Consider the following 18,185-nt stretch of genomic DNA (forward strand, 5'->3'; position numbering starts at 1 on the left):
ATCAACAATGCATTAGTTTGTGATTAGGTCTAGTTCATGGTGAACCACTAGTGGTAGGTCAATGATATTTGGTTTGCAGTTGTATTAGCATTGGCACATCTCATTACCATGGAGATTATTTGGCCCCGCCACCTCAGTCAAGGTCTATTGACTTCGAAACTTTTCATAGTTTACATGTATTAGTTTGTGATTAGGTCAATTTATGGGGAACCACTAGTGGTAGGTCAATGATATTTGATATGCAATTGTATAAGCATTGGCATATCTCATTTCCATGGAGATTATTTGGCTCCGCCCCCTTAGTCATGGTCTATAGACTGAAAATTTTGCTAAGTTAACATGTATTAGTTTGTGATTAGGTCAGTTCAAGGGGAACCTTAGTGGTAGGCCAGTGCTAATTGGTGTTCAGTTGTATAAGCATTAGCACATCTCATTTCCATGGAGAATATGTGGCCCCGCCCCCTCAGTCATGGTCTATTTACTTTAAAACTTTTGCTTAGTTTACATGTATTAGTTTGTGATTAGATCAGTTTAAGATGAACTGCGAATGTTAAGTCAATGATATTTGGTATGCAAATTTATTGGCATTTGCAAGTATAGTTTCCATGGAGATTATATAGCCCCACCCCTGATCATGGTTCATTGACTTTGAAACTTTTACATAGTTTACAAGTTAATGTTTGTGTTTAGGTTTGTTTAAAGGGAACGACTTATAATAAGTCAATGGTATTTGGTATGCAGTTGTATAAGCATTGGCACATCTCATTCCATGGAGATTGTTTAGCCATGTACCTTCAGTCATGGTTCATCGACTTTGAATATTTGCATAACTTACATGTTAAAGTATTGCTAAAATAATTTTAATTTCAACATTTGCATTATCAAAATTACAAAAAGGCGAGACATATCTCCGTGATAACAGTTTATTTTTAAACTTCTTTTTAGTTTCGATTATTTTCGCATTTTTCTGTGATATATTGGCACAAATATACTAGAAATACGGGACAGCCTTAAAAAAATGTCCTGTCCCCAAGTACAAAAATGTACCTATCGATGCAAAAGACGTGCAGAGGTTATCATATTTTTCAACAAATAATAATTTTCTATTGTACAATATCGTAATTGTGATTAGAATTAACAAAAAAAAAGTCTAAATTCTACCATTAACCACCAAAAAAATTAAATAAAAAACGCAGAAAAACACTAAGTTATGACATACAACGTCTGACTTGGGACAAGCTCATTAAAATATGCAGGTCATTTTTTTTTTATATTTCAATCGGCCGCTCCCTTTTTTTAAAGCTCACGTGCCAAGTGAGGTTTTGTTATCATTTGGCGTCTGTCATCCATCGTCGCCGTTAACGCTAACAACAATCCTCTCATAAACTACTGGGTCAAATTTAACCAAAATTGGCCACAATCATCAAAAGGGTATTTAGTTTAGAAAATGTGTCCAATTCCCGGCTGCTCACCAACATGGCCGATATGGCTGAAAATAGAACATAGTGGTTAAATGCAAGTTTTGTCTATTACCTTGAAAACCGCTGTAAAAAGAGAAAATCTGTTAGGAACATACATGTTCAGAATGATAAGATCTCCCTTTTGTCCGTTTGCACCAAAACTGTCACACGACTTCTAGTAGGACTTATTGCCCTAAAATTACGAATTTTATCATTTTTTTAACCATTTTTGTCTATTGTCTTGAAAATTATAATAGATAGGGAGAAACTTCAAGCACAACAATGATCAGCAATACAAGATCTACAAATAATTCAACATGTTCGAAATCGTTTGACGACGTCTTATTGGAATAATTGCCCTTGAAAGACGATTTTATCATATATTTGCTTATTCCCTTAATATCTGAAAAACTATAACTGATAGAAAGAAATTTAAATAAGCAGACATGATCAACAAGACAAGATCTACACATAAGATCGAATTGTTTAAATTGTCTAAGGATCCCTTATTGGAGTTATTGTCCTTTAAGTACGTTTTTTTACCATTTTTTAGGGGTGTTTTTGCTTAAGATATCCGAAAAAAATATAATAGATAGATAGAAACTTAAATGATTTAACCCTTTTTTTTTTGCGTTTTATCCTTACATCTTAAAGGGTCATATTAAGCTGTCAAATTCATGTTCACCAATTTGACTCGAATTCTCATATTTGATTAATAACACACTAAAACGTATTACCAAATTACAAAAAGTGTAAAATAAACAATTTACGATGCATAGACTCGATAATATGTATCAGCATTTTGTGTGTATTTTAATCTAGACATCATCTTATTAACAATCAAGTCGACATCCGAAGACTGCCGGCGGAAATATAACCCAATATCAACATAAATATAGATATAGATAGATAGCGACCACGTGCAATTTGATGTTTAATTTGGAATTACAGGTTAAAAAATATGTTAGTCATCGTTTTTACCTGTATAGGAATGCGTTTTTGTTGATCGAATCAGTCAACCAAATGTTTTCCTTTAATTGTTGAACACGCCTAGTTCATACGTAACCGATCTCTAGGTAAGGGGTTAAATTGAAGGTCACATGAATACGGATTTAATGAGGTCAAATTATTAACTTACAAGTGAATAGTTCACTAGCGATGTTTTTTTTTAGCTTATTTTGAAAAAGTTGAACCAAACTGCCATGGATGCTAAAAGCATCTTTTTTTTATTTATTAATGATTGAACAAAAAAAAAACATATTATATTTTTAGCTCACCTGGCCCGAAGGGCCAAGTGAGCTTTTCTTATTACTTGATGTCCGTCTCTGTCGTCGTCATCGTCGTCCGTCGTCCGTCGTTGTCGTCCGTCGTCGTCGTTCGTCGTCGTCGTTAACGTTTTACATTTTGAACCTCTTCTAGAAAACCACTAAATGGAATGAAACCAAACATGGCAGGAATGTTCCTTATGAGGTGCTGGCCAAGTGTTGTCACTTTGAAGCCGATCCATTATCCAAGATGGCCGCCAGCAGGGAACTTCGTTTAACATAGGACCATATGGACAATACATACAAATGTCTTCTTTTAGAGAAACACTGAATGGAATGAAACCAAACATGGCATGAATGTTCCTTATTAGGTTATAATAAGTGTTGTTACTTGGAAGCAGATCAATCGTCCAAGATGGCCGCCAGAGAGGGACGCAATTTAACAAAGGATCCTATGGGAAATACAAAGAAATATCTTCTTTTAGAGAACCACTGAATGGAATGGAACCTTACATGGCGTGAATATTCCTTATGAGGTGCTGACCAAGTGTTGTTACTTTGTAGCCAATCAATCCCCCAAAATGGCTGCGGGGAACTTAGTTTAACAAAGGACCCTATGTGAAATAAATACGAAAGTAACTGAATGGAATGAAACCAAACACGGCATGAATGTTCCATATGAGGTGCTGTCCAAGTGTTGTTCTTTGTAACAAGTCCATCAACCATGATGGCTGCCAACGGGGGACTTAGTTTAATCAAAGGACCCTACGGGAAATATTTACAAATGATTTTTTCTAGAAAACCGCTTAATGGATTGAAACCAAACATGGTATGAATGTTTCTTTTGAGGTGCTAACCAAGTGTTGTTATTTTGTAGCTGAGTTGTCATCCAAGATGGCTGCAACAGGGGTAATAAGTTTAACATAGGACCCTGTGGGATATACATACAAATGTTTTCTTCTAGAGAACCACTGAATAGAATGAAACCTAACATGGCATGAATTTTTCTAATGAGATGTTGACCAAGTGCTGTTACTTTGTAGCCGAACCATCATGCAAGATGGCCGCCAGCAGGTGACTTAGTTTAACATAAGACCCTATTCGAAATACATACAAATGCTTCTTCTAGAGGTGCACTGAATGGAATGAAACCAAACATGGCATGGATGTTCCTTATGAGGTGCTGATAAAGTGTTGCTACTTTGTTGCCGATTTACTGTTCAAGATGACCACCAGGATTTTTTTTTATTAAAATACAGGGCCAATATTAAACCAAAATTGGACTCAATCATTAGGAGGGTATCTGTTATTATTTTATTCTATTTTTACATGATTTCCAAAACCAAAGTAGAATCAGGTTAGCGACACAGGCTCTTGAGAGCCTCTAGTTTTATATCCCGTAGTTAATACGGCCTTTAATAGATAGATAATAACTTAAAGAAGTAAACATGATCAGCTACACAAGATCTGCATAGAAGTCTAATGACAAAAATCGTCAATCGGCTCCTCATTGGAGTTATGGCCCTTTAATGACGGTTTTTACAATTTCTGCATATTTGCCTATTATATTGAAAACTATAAGAATGGTGACACTTTTCATAGCAAAAATGAATAGCAAGACAAGATCTACAAATAAATCAAATTTTAAAGAACCGTTAGTAGACTTTGGTGATGTTGATAGGTGTGAATGTCAATGAATGACAATTGTTTACCCTTTTTTATATTTTGCGCAAAACCCAAAGAAAAACGAGAGAAACCGTAAACAGAAAAACATATACTAAGAAATCAGTCAAATAAATTATACAAGACCAACAAAAAAGACATTTTTGTCATGAATTCTATTCTAGTCAACAATGTTAGAGAGTGTCCATTATTGAAGATACATGTATACTTAGGTGAACGACACAGGCTTTTTAAATTCTCTAGTGTTTTTTATTGATCTAGATCAGTAGAGTAACATAAAGGAACATAAATAAAGCTCGGAAAGGGGAAGGGGGTTTACACTTCAATACTTAATTGATAGGGCGTGCCGCAAGGGTTCTATCACCCAATCATTTCATATAATTTAGATTTTAAAAATGTATACCTTTCCATATAATGCGTAGATAAAGATGTAACCTTTTCCCATATTCATAGATTGCTACTGGCGTAACAAGTTTAAACAAAAAGAAAATCATGATTTTTTTTCAGTTGTTCATATGTTTTTATAGCCATGGCAATAATGATTTATTGAAACAATCCCGCTTTTGACACATGTAACAAGTAAGGGGAAATTTATTAACCTTATACATTTTTGATAGTTTTCCCCACTTAATCATGATCACATATGTTAAAACTGGAAAATGTGACCTATTCCAGCATCACGTCCTATAACCGTGTAAATAGGAAGATGCCCCTGAGATATAAAGAAGATAAGAATACAGGAAAAGCTCTTAAATATAAAATTTGTGTGTTTGAAAACAAAATAAGTAATTTATTATATCGTATTGCTTGCAGCTACTTAAAATCAAGCTTAAAGTACTTAATGGATTGAAACCAATATATTGATAAGAAATCGTGCCGCCAACACACTAAATATAGGTTGCTGTATTTAATAGAAGATTTCACATGATTCATACAGCCAAAAAAAATATAATCAAATAATAACTCTGATTTTGTTTGGCTTTTACTATTTGAAAAAAGGATTCAAAATAGAATATTAAATCTACTTCAAATTTCAAAAAAAGTTCTAAGGATAAAACAAGTTGTTTTAGATATGACCCCGAATGCATACTGAATATCACGTGCAACTTTGTTGTGCAGTCTAGTTATTGGCGTATTGTTGGCTGCTTGACACCCAACGCGAAATATAACATACATAGTCACAACTTTTGATGTGCAAGAATTTACCATGCTTGACATACACTATTACTCCTAAATGCAATAGTTTGTTTTTCACATTCTAAATGGTTTGTAAAATAAATAGAAACTTTAGATGTTAATTAATTCATTAATATTTATGATCAATATATCAATTGATTGGTTTTTGCTTGCTGCATATCCAGTGCCAAATATATCATGCATTTTCAGGACAAATAGCTAAGAGATATAACATAAATAAATATGATTTTTGTTGTTGTTCAATCATTAATGAAAGTGAACCAGTGAAATAATAATTCGTTTTTAGCAGCCAGTTTGGTTCAATTTTGTCAAAATAAGACAAAAAACATCGCTGAGGAATTATTCGCTTGCAAGTGAATAATTCGACCCCATTGAATCCTTATTAATGTGACCTTCAATTAATCCCTTAGCTAAAGATGGGTTTCGCATAAATTTGGCGTGTTCAGCTATTATAAGGAAAAGGATGTCAAAATTGAAAGTGAAACAAGGGTAAACCATAAGGCTGACTTGTTCGATCCACAAAAACTCATTCTTATACAGGTGAAAACGACGATCAAGATGTATTTTAACCTATAATATGAAATCAAACAGACATAGAAAAATCCACTTGCACATGTTTTCTATCTATGTATTTCTATATGCATGTTTATATTGGATTATACGACCATCGACAGTCTTCAGTTAATTAGATGACGTCAAACGAAATGCTAATACATATTATCGACCCCATGCATCGTACATTGTTCATTAGACTTTTTATAATTTAGACATACGTTTTAGTATGTTATAAATCTAATATGAGAATTTGTGAAAATGAATTTAACAGCTAATACCCCTGTAAGAAGATAAGATTAATCTTAATTAAGAAATAGATTCTCATGAATCTGTTGTTGATAAAAATCCAAAGTTTTTCAGTTACATATTTTAATTTGAATTCCTACTATGTTATCAACGGTCATACATTATGTTTAGTAATGCATTTCATTCTAGGAGAAATGACGTTAAATATTTAACATGACCTCAGCTGGTGGTTCTGGCTTATCAACAAAGACACACTATGCTCGTCTTGGCCACGCTGCACAAAATCTGATACCCAGATTCCTACAGGAAGTTTTGTTATATTATGAACACCCTAAAAATATTGATTACAGCTGTAATACAAACCCTCATGTAACGTACCGTCTAAAATCAGCAGACTGGACAAAAATTAATGAAGCGGTAAACACAGGATCTTACAAGAATTTTGATATTCCGCTGATTTATACAATCCTGCGAAATATTCACAGTCATACACTAGCGCCAACCAATGGATGGGCTCATCAAGTGGACCCACAACCTCATGAAACAAACACAGGTGATGACCTTGAAAGATGTCGAAGAAGAAGAAATCTGATCATTCACAGAGGAAACACAGAGGTCAGCGATCAAGAATTAAAAGAATATTTTGACGAATTTAAAGCAATTGCAGGTAGATTACAGTTGACCTTTAATAAAAAGAACAATGAATTTGTTTCGGAGGTTGAAGATCTACGAACTTGCTGTATGGACGAGGATACAGAACGAAAATATTTGGAAGAAATTGAAGAATGGCGATGCAGAGGCTTAGAGTATGAAGACCAAATTTCACAACTGAAGGAGCACCTATTGGGTATGTGTTTCCATAAATATCATTATAATAAACAACGCATCTGCCTGATAAGAAATATATATATAAAAAAAAACAAAGACAAAGAAATGTTAAACTTTACTGTTATTCTGAAAATAAAATTTACAAATTCTCAGAGAAAAAAAAATCAAAGTATTTTAAATTGAAAACCGTCTCTTTCCTGATATTGTGCAAGTGGTTCTTAAACATGAATATGTGCGCGAATGAATGACAAAGAAAAGAAAGAAGATACAAAGAGAACGCTTAAAACTGACATAGCCATGCGAAAAAAAACCCCAAAAAAATCCCCAAAAAAATAATACGACGAAAAACTAAACAATGCCATCAAACACTACATAGAAAACTTAATTAGTTCTGAGCTACATGAACCTCACATTTACTGAGTATGAATATCGTAGCTCCAAAAGGGTTATTAGAAGATCCTACTTCACACGTGACACCTTTCACTTTACTTCTGTAGAATAATTTTATAAGTTATATCAAGTTATTTGGCATCACGCAAAAGTGAAGATAGGAACTGGACTCTTATCCAATCCTTTGCCGTCATCGAATTCATAAACCATGATTGGTCATAGACTTGTATTGACATTGACATTTAAAAGTTTTAAATACAAAGTGCAACAATGAAAACTAAAGCAAGAGCTTTTTAACAAGTGGTGCAAACTGCAGGTGCACTGGAAGAATAAGAAGATCCTGCCCATCGGTGGCAACAGTAATTTTGCACATGGTTAGTACGAATTTGTTGATAAGCCTCATTAGATGATATAATATCAGTCTGGTTGGTACTTTTCAAATATTATCGAAATACGACTGTTTCAATATTTGTAAATGTATACAGTGTAACCAGATCTCTGTATATATGTTTTCAGCAGAAAAAGTAGAATACAATAACAATACAAAAATACAGAGAATAAATTATGACAAGTACAACATGAAAGAGGATATAAAACTTTTTTAAGAATATATATATATATATCAGATGATCAAATTGCACAAAATAGTCAACCAAAGGATAGGATTCTGTTTTAACAATAATTACCAGGGTTAACCTCTTTAAACAGACATTTCGTCAATGTTATTGAATGTCTTTCGATTTTTTAACCAAAATGACATTAAATTAAAGTATTCATTTATGTTATATAGCTATGGGCATATCGGAAAAACAAGGAAATGAAAATGGTACGTATCAGAATATTTCATATTTCACACGACTAGAGTGTCCATGACACAAACTAATTCAAGTATATTTTATGTATGATGTACATGTATACGATAGTTTCAGTTATTGTTCATCCTCACCATTAATAGTTATTGGCTTTGTTTTAACAAATCAAATTAAAGAGTGAAGTTCAGAGAAGGCAAATATGATATGGTGCTAAACTTATTTGCTCACGTTTTGCTGACGAAGACACGAAACATAAATATTGCTAAACTTAACGTTAACGTTACATAATCCGTCTAGAGAATAGAAGCGTACATACAAGAAAAGGACAGAAATGAAATTCCAATTAAATCTGTAAGTTTGTTTCTGCTTTAACTTCATCAACAATAAAGAATTGAACATTTTATATTTGTATATGGTTATTTATCTTTTGTTATGCACAGCGATGATAAAATGTTTTCTCGTTCAAATTGGAATGTGATCATCTTTTGAAGCAGGTTGGCCTCGAAAAGGAAAAAAGGTCGATTGAAAGTTCAAACCTTGTTGGGTCAAATAATTTTTCTGTTTAATTTAAGTAATTGACTTTTTGTCAAATGAACCAATCAAATAAGAAAAGATAAATCAAGGTAGATCAAAAACAGAGGGAATCATATGAACTCTAAAAGCTGCGCGACAGCGTCACATGCTAAGCATACATCATTCACCATGCGAATTCACTCGTTCGAAATATAACAATCGAAATTTAAAACCTTACCACTTTATACCAAAGCTTATATTTTTGGTAATGATATATGGACTTATCGACAACCGGACGGATGATAACGTATGAGACTGATAGTCAGAAAGCAACGAGGTCCATCTATTGATAGTAAAAAAGTTCAGTATGACGCGTGTTGCTGGATTAACCTTCATCGGGTACCCTCTAGACCAAAAGTTAAATAAGACTCCGCAACAAGAAAAGAAATGAAAAAAGAAAGAAAACGGCAAAATGCATAAACCAACCAATTCAGCATAAAGTTGAGATTGCCTTAACAGAACAGTCACAGTCACAGCCGTCTTAGGCTAACTTTGCATGAAGTTTTTTTTAAATATTAAGATTACACAGTATATTTCAAAAATTTTGTGGAATCAATTTGTTCCACACTATTGTTATCTTTTGCAGCTGTATTCATTAAAGCTCTGAAAGAGACAACATGTTTTGAAGGCAAGACAGTGATACTACAATGTATTGTTAGTGGATCAAAGTGTATAGCAGAATGGTTGAAGAATGACGAAGAAATTTTATACGACCGAAAAAACAGACAGGAATGCTTAAGTGATATAATCGATGGTATACATGTCCAGGTCTACAAGCTTTTAATTTCAGAATCTACCGAAGAAGATAGTGGCACATATACACTAAAACTTGGGAATAAAACAAGTAGCTGTGTCCTATCTATCACAGGTGATGATCACGTAATTGCATTATGAGTATCGCATTTATATTGATGATAGTTGACATGAGTGATATTTTATATTGCAAAAGCTTGCGAATCAGAACTATGTTTTTTGAGTGGTAATATTCACCAACGCTCGTGTCGTAATCTGTTGTGGGAAAAATCCTGAAAAGAACAAAAATCACCTTCATTAAACATATTAAGGAGCTATTAGATAGGGTCACTCTTGGAACCTTCTTTGGATAAATATTTAAAATATTGCATTAAATATCTACCGTTTGACGCCTAACAGCATATAGATTGAACATTAAAAAAAAACTGATATCAGAAGATTGATATTTTGTTTATGAGTTTCAATTACAAAAACAAGCTACATTATATACCCAATCAAGTAAGTTTTGAATACGTACACATTATTGGTTCCTATTTAAAACGGTCAATGGTACTAAGGACATTCGGATATTAGAAAATGATGTTCATATCATAATACAGCAAGCCTCATTTTCAAATAACCGGTTCTCTGAAAGACACGTGTTCAAATTAGCACAAATGTTAATGATGTGATTGACTGAAATGACATGATGTTTTAACTCAGAATATAAATCACGTGGTAGGAAAAATGTAGAAAAATTATGTTTTTTTTTATAAATATATATAGTAAATACCATCATATATTGAAATATCGATTACAAACAAAACAAGGACACAAAATTTCTCACAGATAAAACAAAAACACAAAAGGATATGATAATGACTGGTTTTGTGTTTTTAAGATACTTTTCTGCTAATGTTGCTCTGCAATAGATATTTAAATTATGCTGTGTTTTCTTTTGATCAATAGAAAGGAGGCCAAGTTTAATCAAACTGCGAAAGTATCAGGAAGAGCTTGCTGAGATAGCTGTGACAGGTCAAAACACTATCATATGTGTCGGAACAAATGCAGGAAAGACGTATGTGGCATATCATATAATTGAAGACCATCTGATCAAGTACCCAGAAAGTAAGATACCTTAATTAATTCATCAACAACAAAATAACGTGCATAGTATTAAAATTGACATTGAACATGAAATAAGAGTCTCATTGTTTGATAAAAATGAACGCTTACAGCCTTGTTCCATTAAAACATTATATTTTTTAATTAAAGGTAAAGTCGTTTTCATAAACAAAACCAATGTTTTGTTAGAACAGCAGTACAGCAGAGCATGTAAAGTTTTTAAAGACTTAAATTTCCAGGTATCTATTATTGATTTAAGAAGTGCTTTGTTTTATTAAAAATAATACATTTAAGCATAAAATGAAAAATGAACAAAAACATCCCAAAGTTACCATACTGAATCAAATACGAAAGACGCACGTTTCGTGTACAAGAGATTAATTACTGGCTCGAATTAAAGCAGTTGGAAGGACATTTTAATTATGAAGTTTAAGATCATGGAAAATTAAAACGTCCTGGATGTAGAAGAACCTTAGTATTCTAAATGATTGAATCTATTCATTTACATTAATTCTAAGCAAAGCTATCGTATTAATGATATTTCATGTCAGCACAGGAACACTGACCACCATGCTGGTGATCCTCCCAAGTGACAAACGCGCACAATCAAATGGATACACTAATGGATTGTAAAACTACAAGATTTAATACACCAGACACGTTTCGTATACATAATAACCACTAGTGGCACTCGCATCAAAGCAGTAAGATCTAAATCTATTATGAAGTCGACATGATGGAAGAGCACTAAAAATACAATTTCTGTAAAGTTTGCAGAACGTATAGAAGGCTATGAATAAAACAACCTACTGATAATAGTTCTTTTATCAGATAAGGAATATTAGCAAGATATACAATTGCGATTTTGCATCGTAAGAATATTTGCAGCTATAAAATAGATTTTTTTTGTAATAAAATATTGAAGAAAAAAAATGATACAACGTGTTTATCCGTTTATTGAATATCATAATTACTAAAACATAATATTATTTTGTTCAGGGAAAAATCTATAAATGGGATGCAAGTGAAGAAGGTGAATGTGAACCCTTTCCTAACATAGTTCAACGTGTAACTTTATTCTTCTGTACTCCTAAATCTCTTTGTAATCACCTGGATGAAAAGTCAAAGAATAAAATCTCGATGGATGTTTTCACACTTATTGTTTTGGACGAATGTCATCATGTGGTACGACGAAACCCATTCAACGAAATCATGAATTATTACAGGAGACACAAATTTGAATCGGAGTCCAGCATGACACCGCAGGTTTGTTAATTGAGATCATTATACACAAGTATTTTCGAGGCGGTATCATTACAGAAGTAATTATTAAGGAGACACTAATGAAAAATGAAATGCAATAAAAGTATGTTAAAAATAATAAAATCATTGTTGGAGGGGGCAACTTGTTCAAAAAGTATGATAAGACCGTGTACAGGATTACAATGTTAAACTAAATTAACTCACTTTATTCAAGAGCACGCTTTTCCACATATACATTTCCAATAAAAGAAATATGGGCAATTTGTAATATATGAAATGTTGGGTTTACGTTAATGCATAGGTCTTCAACTATAGGTAAGATGGTATACAATGTGGTCATACCCAAAAACATTAAAATAATTAAAAGAAAAAAAAACAAACACCGTATAGGTTCCCGAAAGGCACATGAACATGCAATGTTGGTACACTTTCTTCTTTTTTGATCTCAAGCTATTACTAATTTAGATTCGACCAGTAACGTGGATTTACAAATTGATATCAAAAGAACGTATAATCAAAATCGAAAAAGGATATGAACGTAACATGCTTAACATGCTAAAGGTAAACACGAGTTTGTATGAAAATCAATATGTTTTCGATACTTCCCAAAAATGTAGTTTACATAATGTGGTTTTCAACAATAAAATGCAGAAAATACTTCACCGAGAAATACATGAAATATACAAAGTACGTGAAAATTAACATACAATACTATATTGTTCTTCTCTCGGAAGTCCAATCTTTTAAGAGACACGCATTATTGAATTTCCCCCAAAGATTGCTTTAAAACAATTTAAAAAAATACATTATTGAATTTCAAACACATAACTGATATAAACAGTTAACTCTCTGACTGTATGTCTTAAACTCAACATTTCAGGTTTTAGGTCTGACTGCTTCGCCAGGAACGAACAAGGCAGACGACGGATTTTCTGCTGTCCAACATTTGAAATGCTTGATGGCAAATATGGATGTATCAAAGCTGTCAGTTGTCCGAAAATATGAACAAGAACTGTTAAATTATTCATCAACCCCAACAAAAGGTCTTACTTAATTATGTGCTAATATTTCATTTTTGTATTGTGATAATGTCTACAATATGTTGTTTCTGTTTCGGAAACGACATTTTTTTATCCACATCATCATACAGTTATGAAATTAATATCATTCGAAATGACAAACATTAATATTGTGCAATAGTTTGACCCATTACCTTTTAAAAAAGTTCGACCACTGAACAGCAAAAACATGGAACACAATAAAGTATATGCGTTAAATAAAACGTACTATAAAGAAATAATAGTGAAACATGAAATTTTTTTTTTGCTGGTGTGTTTTGTATATGCGACTTTTTGTGTTTCTGTGGTTCTTATAACGTGACTCTGTACTTTAAAAGATCCCGTCATTATGTTATTGTTCTATTATATGTCATTATGTTATTGTTCTATTATAAATTTGAAAATACTTTGAACGACAAACGACAAATTTATTTTACTCGCGTAGTGGTATTTACCATATGTGGATTCTTAAAAATTCTAAAGAACTTCTGGACAATGTTACCTGTATACCAACATTCCCCATGTGAAATTACAAAATTGTTTTGAATAAACATTGAATGACAAACTTTTTTCTTATGTGACGTTCACATTTTCTGACGTCAGACACGCGAAGCAATGAATGTGGTTTGTAATTTGATAGATGCTTTTGTGCTTTTTTTGTAAATAATTGTTTGTTTTGATATTGTAACACAGTGATGACTGCTGTACCCATATTTTGACTATTTTATTTATAATGTCTGTTTTGTTCACGCATTGTTGTAGATATAACGGAATTTGATAAGACTGTCGTACAAGTGAGAGGTTTAGCGCTATAAAACCAGGTTCAATCCACCATTTTCTACATTTGAAAATGCCTGTACCAAGTCAGGAATATGACAGTTGTTGTGATTAGGGACTTTCCGATTGAATTTTCCTCGGAGTTCAGTATTTTTGTGATTTTACTTTTTTTGGTACGAAAGCATTGAATATAGAACTTTGAAAAACTAAGTTATTTTTTTCTTTTTGAATTTTTTTGGGAATAACTACAATAGATATTTTTGAAAGTTCATTTGATATTATTATTAAAATTATCATTTGTTTGTTTTATTTTATTGTAGTAAAAATTCGTTCAACGGAAAGGCAGCATGATCCTGTAGAAGGCATTCTTTTTAAAGCCATAAAAAATGTTGAAAGTGTATTTACTAACAGAAAAGGTAATTGTACATGTTGTAGAGTAACTACTACTCTGACATGTTTAAAGGGCTTTGTAATGCATCGTAGTTCAGTTCATATATTGTCTTATAAAAGGAAATGCATGTTAACAACTTTGCTGTAATCATAGTACGCAAAAATAACAGAAGAATACCAAGTAATTCGAATTGTTCTTTTATTCAAAAAGTAAATAAAATAGATATACACATTGTATACCCAGTATAATTTATGGAACTGTATCTTCCATCACTGTATTGGTAAAGTACATAAGTACATAAGTATTCTTATAAATAACGTTATAGTGCTGCGTCTTCCAAGTGCTCCACGAACATGACGACACCTCTTCTTAAATCATTAATATCATATATTAGCAATCAAAACCGGGTTTCAAAGTTATTGTGAAACTGCCTATTCTAGAGGTGGCATGAATCAGATGTGCATACTAAAAAATTCCAAAGATCTTTTAGAGTACATACAATCTAAGACTCTTTCATTTTGCAATAGTATCAAAATATTTGACTTTTCTACTTTTTACACAAATAGTCCATATTGGAAGAGTTGGTCCTGCTTTGTTTCATTAAAAAGGATTGTCAACGTAGGGAGGGATAAATCGTACTCTGTAAAAAATCACTCTTACTCAAACAAAAAATTCTCTGAAACTGACACTATCAAGATATTTGATTTAAATTCTCTGAAACTGACATTATTGAGTTTTTTGATTTAACATATTTTTTACGTTCGGGGGATGTGTTTTTCAACAATTAATCGAAATTTCACATGGGAACCAACTGTGCTACTTTTCTTGCCGTCTTTTTTCTTTGTTCATATGAGGCTGACGTCATATAGGAACTTTCTAGGATTAAAGAAAAGAAGTTAGCAGTACCCTTTAACTCAAGTTTCCGTTATATAGATGATGTTCTCTCCCTAAACAATTCAAATTTTGGTGACTATGTTGAATACATCTATCCCATCGAACTTGAGATAAAGGATACATCAGATACATTTAAGTCTGCCTCATATCTTGACTTGTATCAAGAAATTGACAAGGAAATTGAGAACATAATTCTACGACAAAAGAGATGATTTCAGCTTCCAAATTGTGAACTTTACATTTCTATATAGCAACATTCCAGCAGCACCTGCATACGGAGTATATATTTCCCAAATGCTTCGATATTTCAGGGCTTGTTTTTTCTAACCATGATTTCCTTTATAGAGTGTTTCTGCTCACAAGACAGCTATTAAACCAAGAGTTTCAAGTGCTGAAGTTGAAATCATCACTTCTTAAATTTTACGGAAGCCATCACGAGTTGGTTTACCATTACTGAATATCAGTTTCATAGATGACAACGGATATGTTTTAATTGTCGTTACTACAATCCTGTCCCTATTTCCCCGAATGTGACCTACCACATCAGACTTATCACTGGGACTGTACTAATATGGGCAACACGACGGGTGTCTAATGTTGAGCAGGATCTTCTTACCCTTCCGGAGCAAATGAGATCACCCTCAGTTTTTGGTGCGGTTCGTGTTGCTTAGTCTTTAATTTTCTATGTTGTGTTTAATGTTCTGTTGTTTGTCTGTTTGTCTTTTTCTTCTTTTTTTTTGCCAGAGGGTTGTCAAATTATTTTCGACTTTTCGAGTTTGAATTTCCCTTTGGTATCTTTCCCCTCTCTTTTATAAGACTATAACATGTATAATGATAAGCTTTTGTTATTTTGTTTAATCATGTTACGTTGATTTAAAATTTCAGTTACTTTATTTCTAATGCAAGACAGCTTCGAAACAAAAACTCTGCTATCTGCCCTAGAAAGTCCACCATTTGATAAAAGAGGAACAAGATATGTACAATGGATTAGTGAAACAAAGAGAAAAACAGAGAGCGTAATGTTAAAAGACGCAGATGTGCCCCGTCTCATACATATTTGCCTAAGGCATTTAGAGGTATGCTAATATTTTAAATACGCTTGACTGTTCAGCAAATTCTTAATACAAGTAAAAAGGTCAGAAACTATAAAGTGACAAGCAGTAAGTCGAAGACAGACTGAGTAAAAATATACAGAAAACTAAATATTGGGCAACAAGAACCTCAACAACAACCAGTGGTGAAATCAGGCTGTTCGGATTGAGAAGCAATTCCTGCTCGATAAAGGATTATCCGATATCCATACATAATGTATCCTTTCAATGATTCTCTTTTGTCTATATATTTTTATTCTAACTGTTTGTGCTATCAACGCAATGTACAACACATCATTAATTTTGCAAGATATCAAACCAGCTGCATCTACAAAAATAAAATAAAATTACTGAGGAAAATACATTACCTAGGCAAATGCAACATGACAAGTATATAGAAATACATGAAAATACATTGACCTTTTATTCGCCACTACTACCAAAACATTTTGAAAATTAGCACAAGTTTAGCATTGACCTCAAAATGATAAGATTATTGTACAGTTGTTCAATCAGCCTAAAAAATAAAATCGCGCATTTATGTCAGTTTTTGCAGGTCAAGTAATTTGTGGACGATTGATAAGATAAATTCATAACCTAGAACTTTTCTTTAACCCATTCCTGTCTAATATTGATGAGTATCCTAAATCGACAAAGAATATAGTTCAGATAAAAATAAACTCAAAATGCAGTGAAAATGAATAATGTTCATTATCACAAATTTTCATTTAAACTTATATTGCAGTTATACGTAGAATGTCTGGAAATGAATTCATTACTTGAAATTGAAAATGTTACTGAATTGCTTACCGATGCATATGGACTATTCTCATATGAAAGCCAACAGGCAAGCACTATACAAGAAAGAGAAATTATAGAAGCACTAAAAGGTAAACTCCAAATTTTTTTTTTTAATATCTGACACAAATTATATTGATTCTTTTCAAAATAATCGTGTCATATTGCAAATCGAAAAAATGTTTGTCGGAATATTTGACATACAAATAGCTTAAAAAAGTATTGAAAAAAATACTGAACTTAAGGTAAATTCAAAAAGGGACCATTCAATAAAACATGACATAATCCAACGGTCGACTATATCAATCAACAGAACGAATGGCAAATAACTGTCATATTTCTGACTATGTACATAAAAGAAAATGTTGGATTAAACCTGGTTTTATATAAAGCCTGTACAAGTAAAGGTATCTTTCTAAATGTTTTGGTAAATATCAAACGATTCTTTAACCTTGTTTCTGTAGCAGTATCCATTTCTAATTGAAATAAAAATATGTTATACTGTCTTGAACATTATACGACATTACATTTCTATCTTCACATGCTTCAGTTTCAAACTAATTTTATATTTTTAAAATGTTTGCATACACTATATTCCTATTGTAATTCTAAACACACCCATTTCAGTAAGTATAATAAGATTAATTACAAACTTTAAATAATTATAAGTAATGACCTTTGGTCATATTGCAGATGTGACAACACGACTACGGGAGATAAGGCACGACGTTGAAAGTAATCCAGACGTTAATGAAATAATAAAAACACTTCTGCAGGAATATGAATTATTAAATGAGGATTCAAGATTCCTGGTATTCGTTAAAACAAGAGCATCTGCAAAAGCCTTAGCAAAAAGACTACCAGAGTGTCTGAAAGCTACCCATTTGACCGGGGGAACAAAATCAAAGGATAAAGCAGGTAACTATATTTTTTTTTAAATAATGTGCTTGCATGCTAGTTAACATTTTATATAATGCGATCATGTCATAAAATAGTTTTTAAATTTTTAGGATGAGGAGTATTTTTTTGTATGAAGTTGTACTTAAA

The 18,185-nt window shown here is 32.4% G+C and overlaps 1 protein-coding gene across 6 annotated transcripts in view; it reads left to right on the forward strand.

Annotated features, from left to right (window-relative positions):
• The window catches only part of LOC127709947 (antiviral innate immune response receptor RIG-I-like), a 186,690-nt gene that overhangs the window by 704 nt on the left and 167,801 nt on the right, over window positions 1-18,185 (forward strand). For 5 of the 6 annotated variants that reach the window (XR_007985868.1, XM_052215648.1, XM_052215649.1 and 2 more), the window contains exons 2-12: window positions 6,596-7,253; window positions 8,415-8,450; window positions 9,596-9,877; window positions 10,711-10,869; window positions 11,017-11,105; window positions 11,866-12,132; window positions 13,010-13,172; window positions 14,285-14,380; window positions 16,135-16,325; window positions 17,086-17,230; window positions 17,832-18,056. Coding sequence is in view for 5 of the 6 variants with exons in the window: in XM_052215648.1 (XP_052071608.1) it covers window positions 6,620-7,253; window positions 8,415-8,450; window positions 9,596-9,877; window positions 10,711-10,869; window positions 11,017-11,105; window positions 11,866-12,132; window positions 13,010-13,172; window positions 14,285-14,380; window positions 16,135-16,325; window positions 17,086-17,230; window positions 17,832-18,056 (2,287 nt within the window). In the remaining variant the exon portion in view is untranslated. The remainder of the gene's footprint in view (window positions 1-6,595; window positions 7,254-8,414; window positions 8,451-9,595; window positions 9,878-10,710; window positions 10,870-11,016; window positions 11,106-11,865; window positions 12,133-13,009; window positions 13,173-14,284; window positions 14,381-16,134; window positions 16,326-17,085; window positions 17,231-17,831; window positions 18,057-18,185) is intronic. The other variant, XM_052215650.1, reaches the window with a different exon arrangement.

The sequence above is a fragment of the Mytilus californianus genome, unplaced genomic scaffold (assembly GCF_021869535.1).
Source record: "Mytilus californianus isolate M0D057914Y unplaced genomic scaffold, xbMytCali1.0.p SCAF_7, whole genome shotgun sequence".
Taxonomy (NCBI): domain Eukaryota; kingdom Metazoa; phylum Mollusca; class Bivalvia; order Mytilida; family Mytilidae; genus Mytilus; species Mytilus californianus.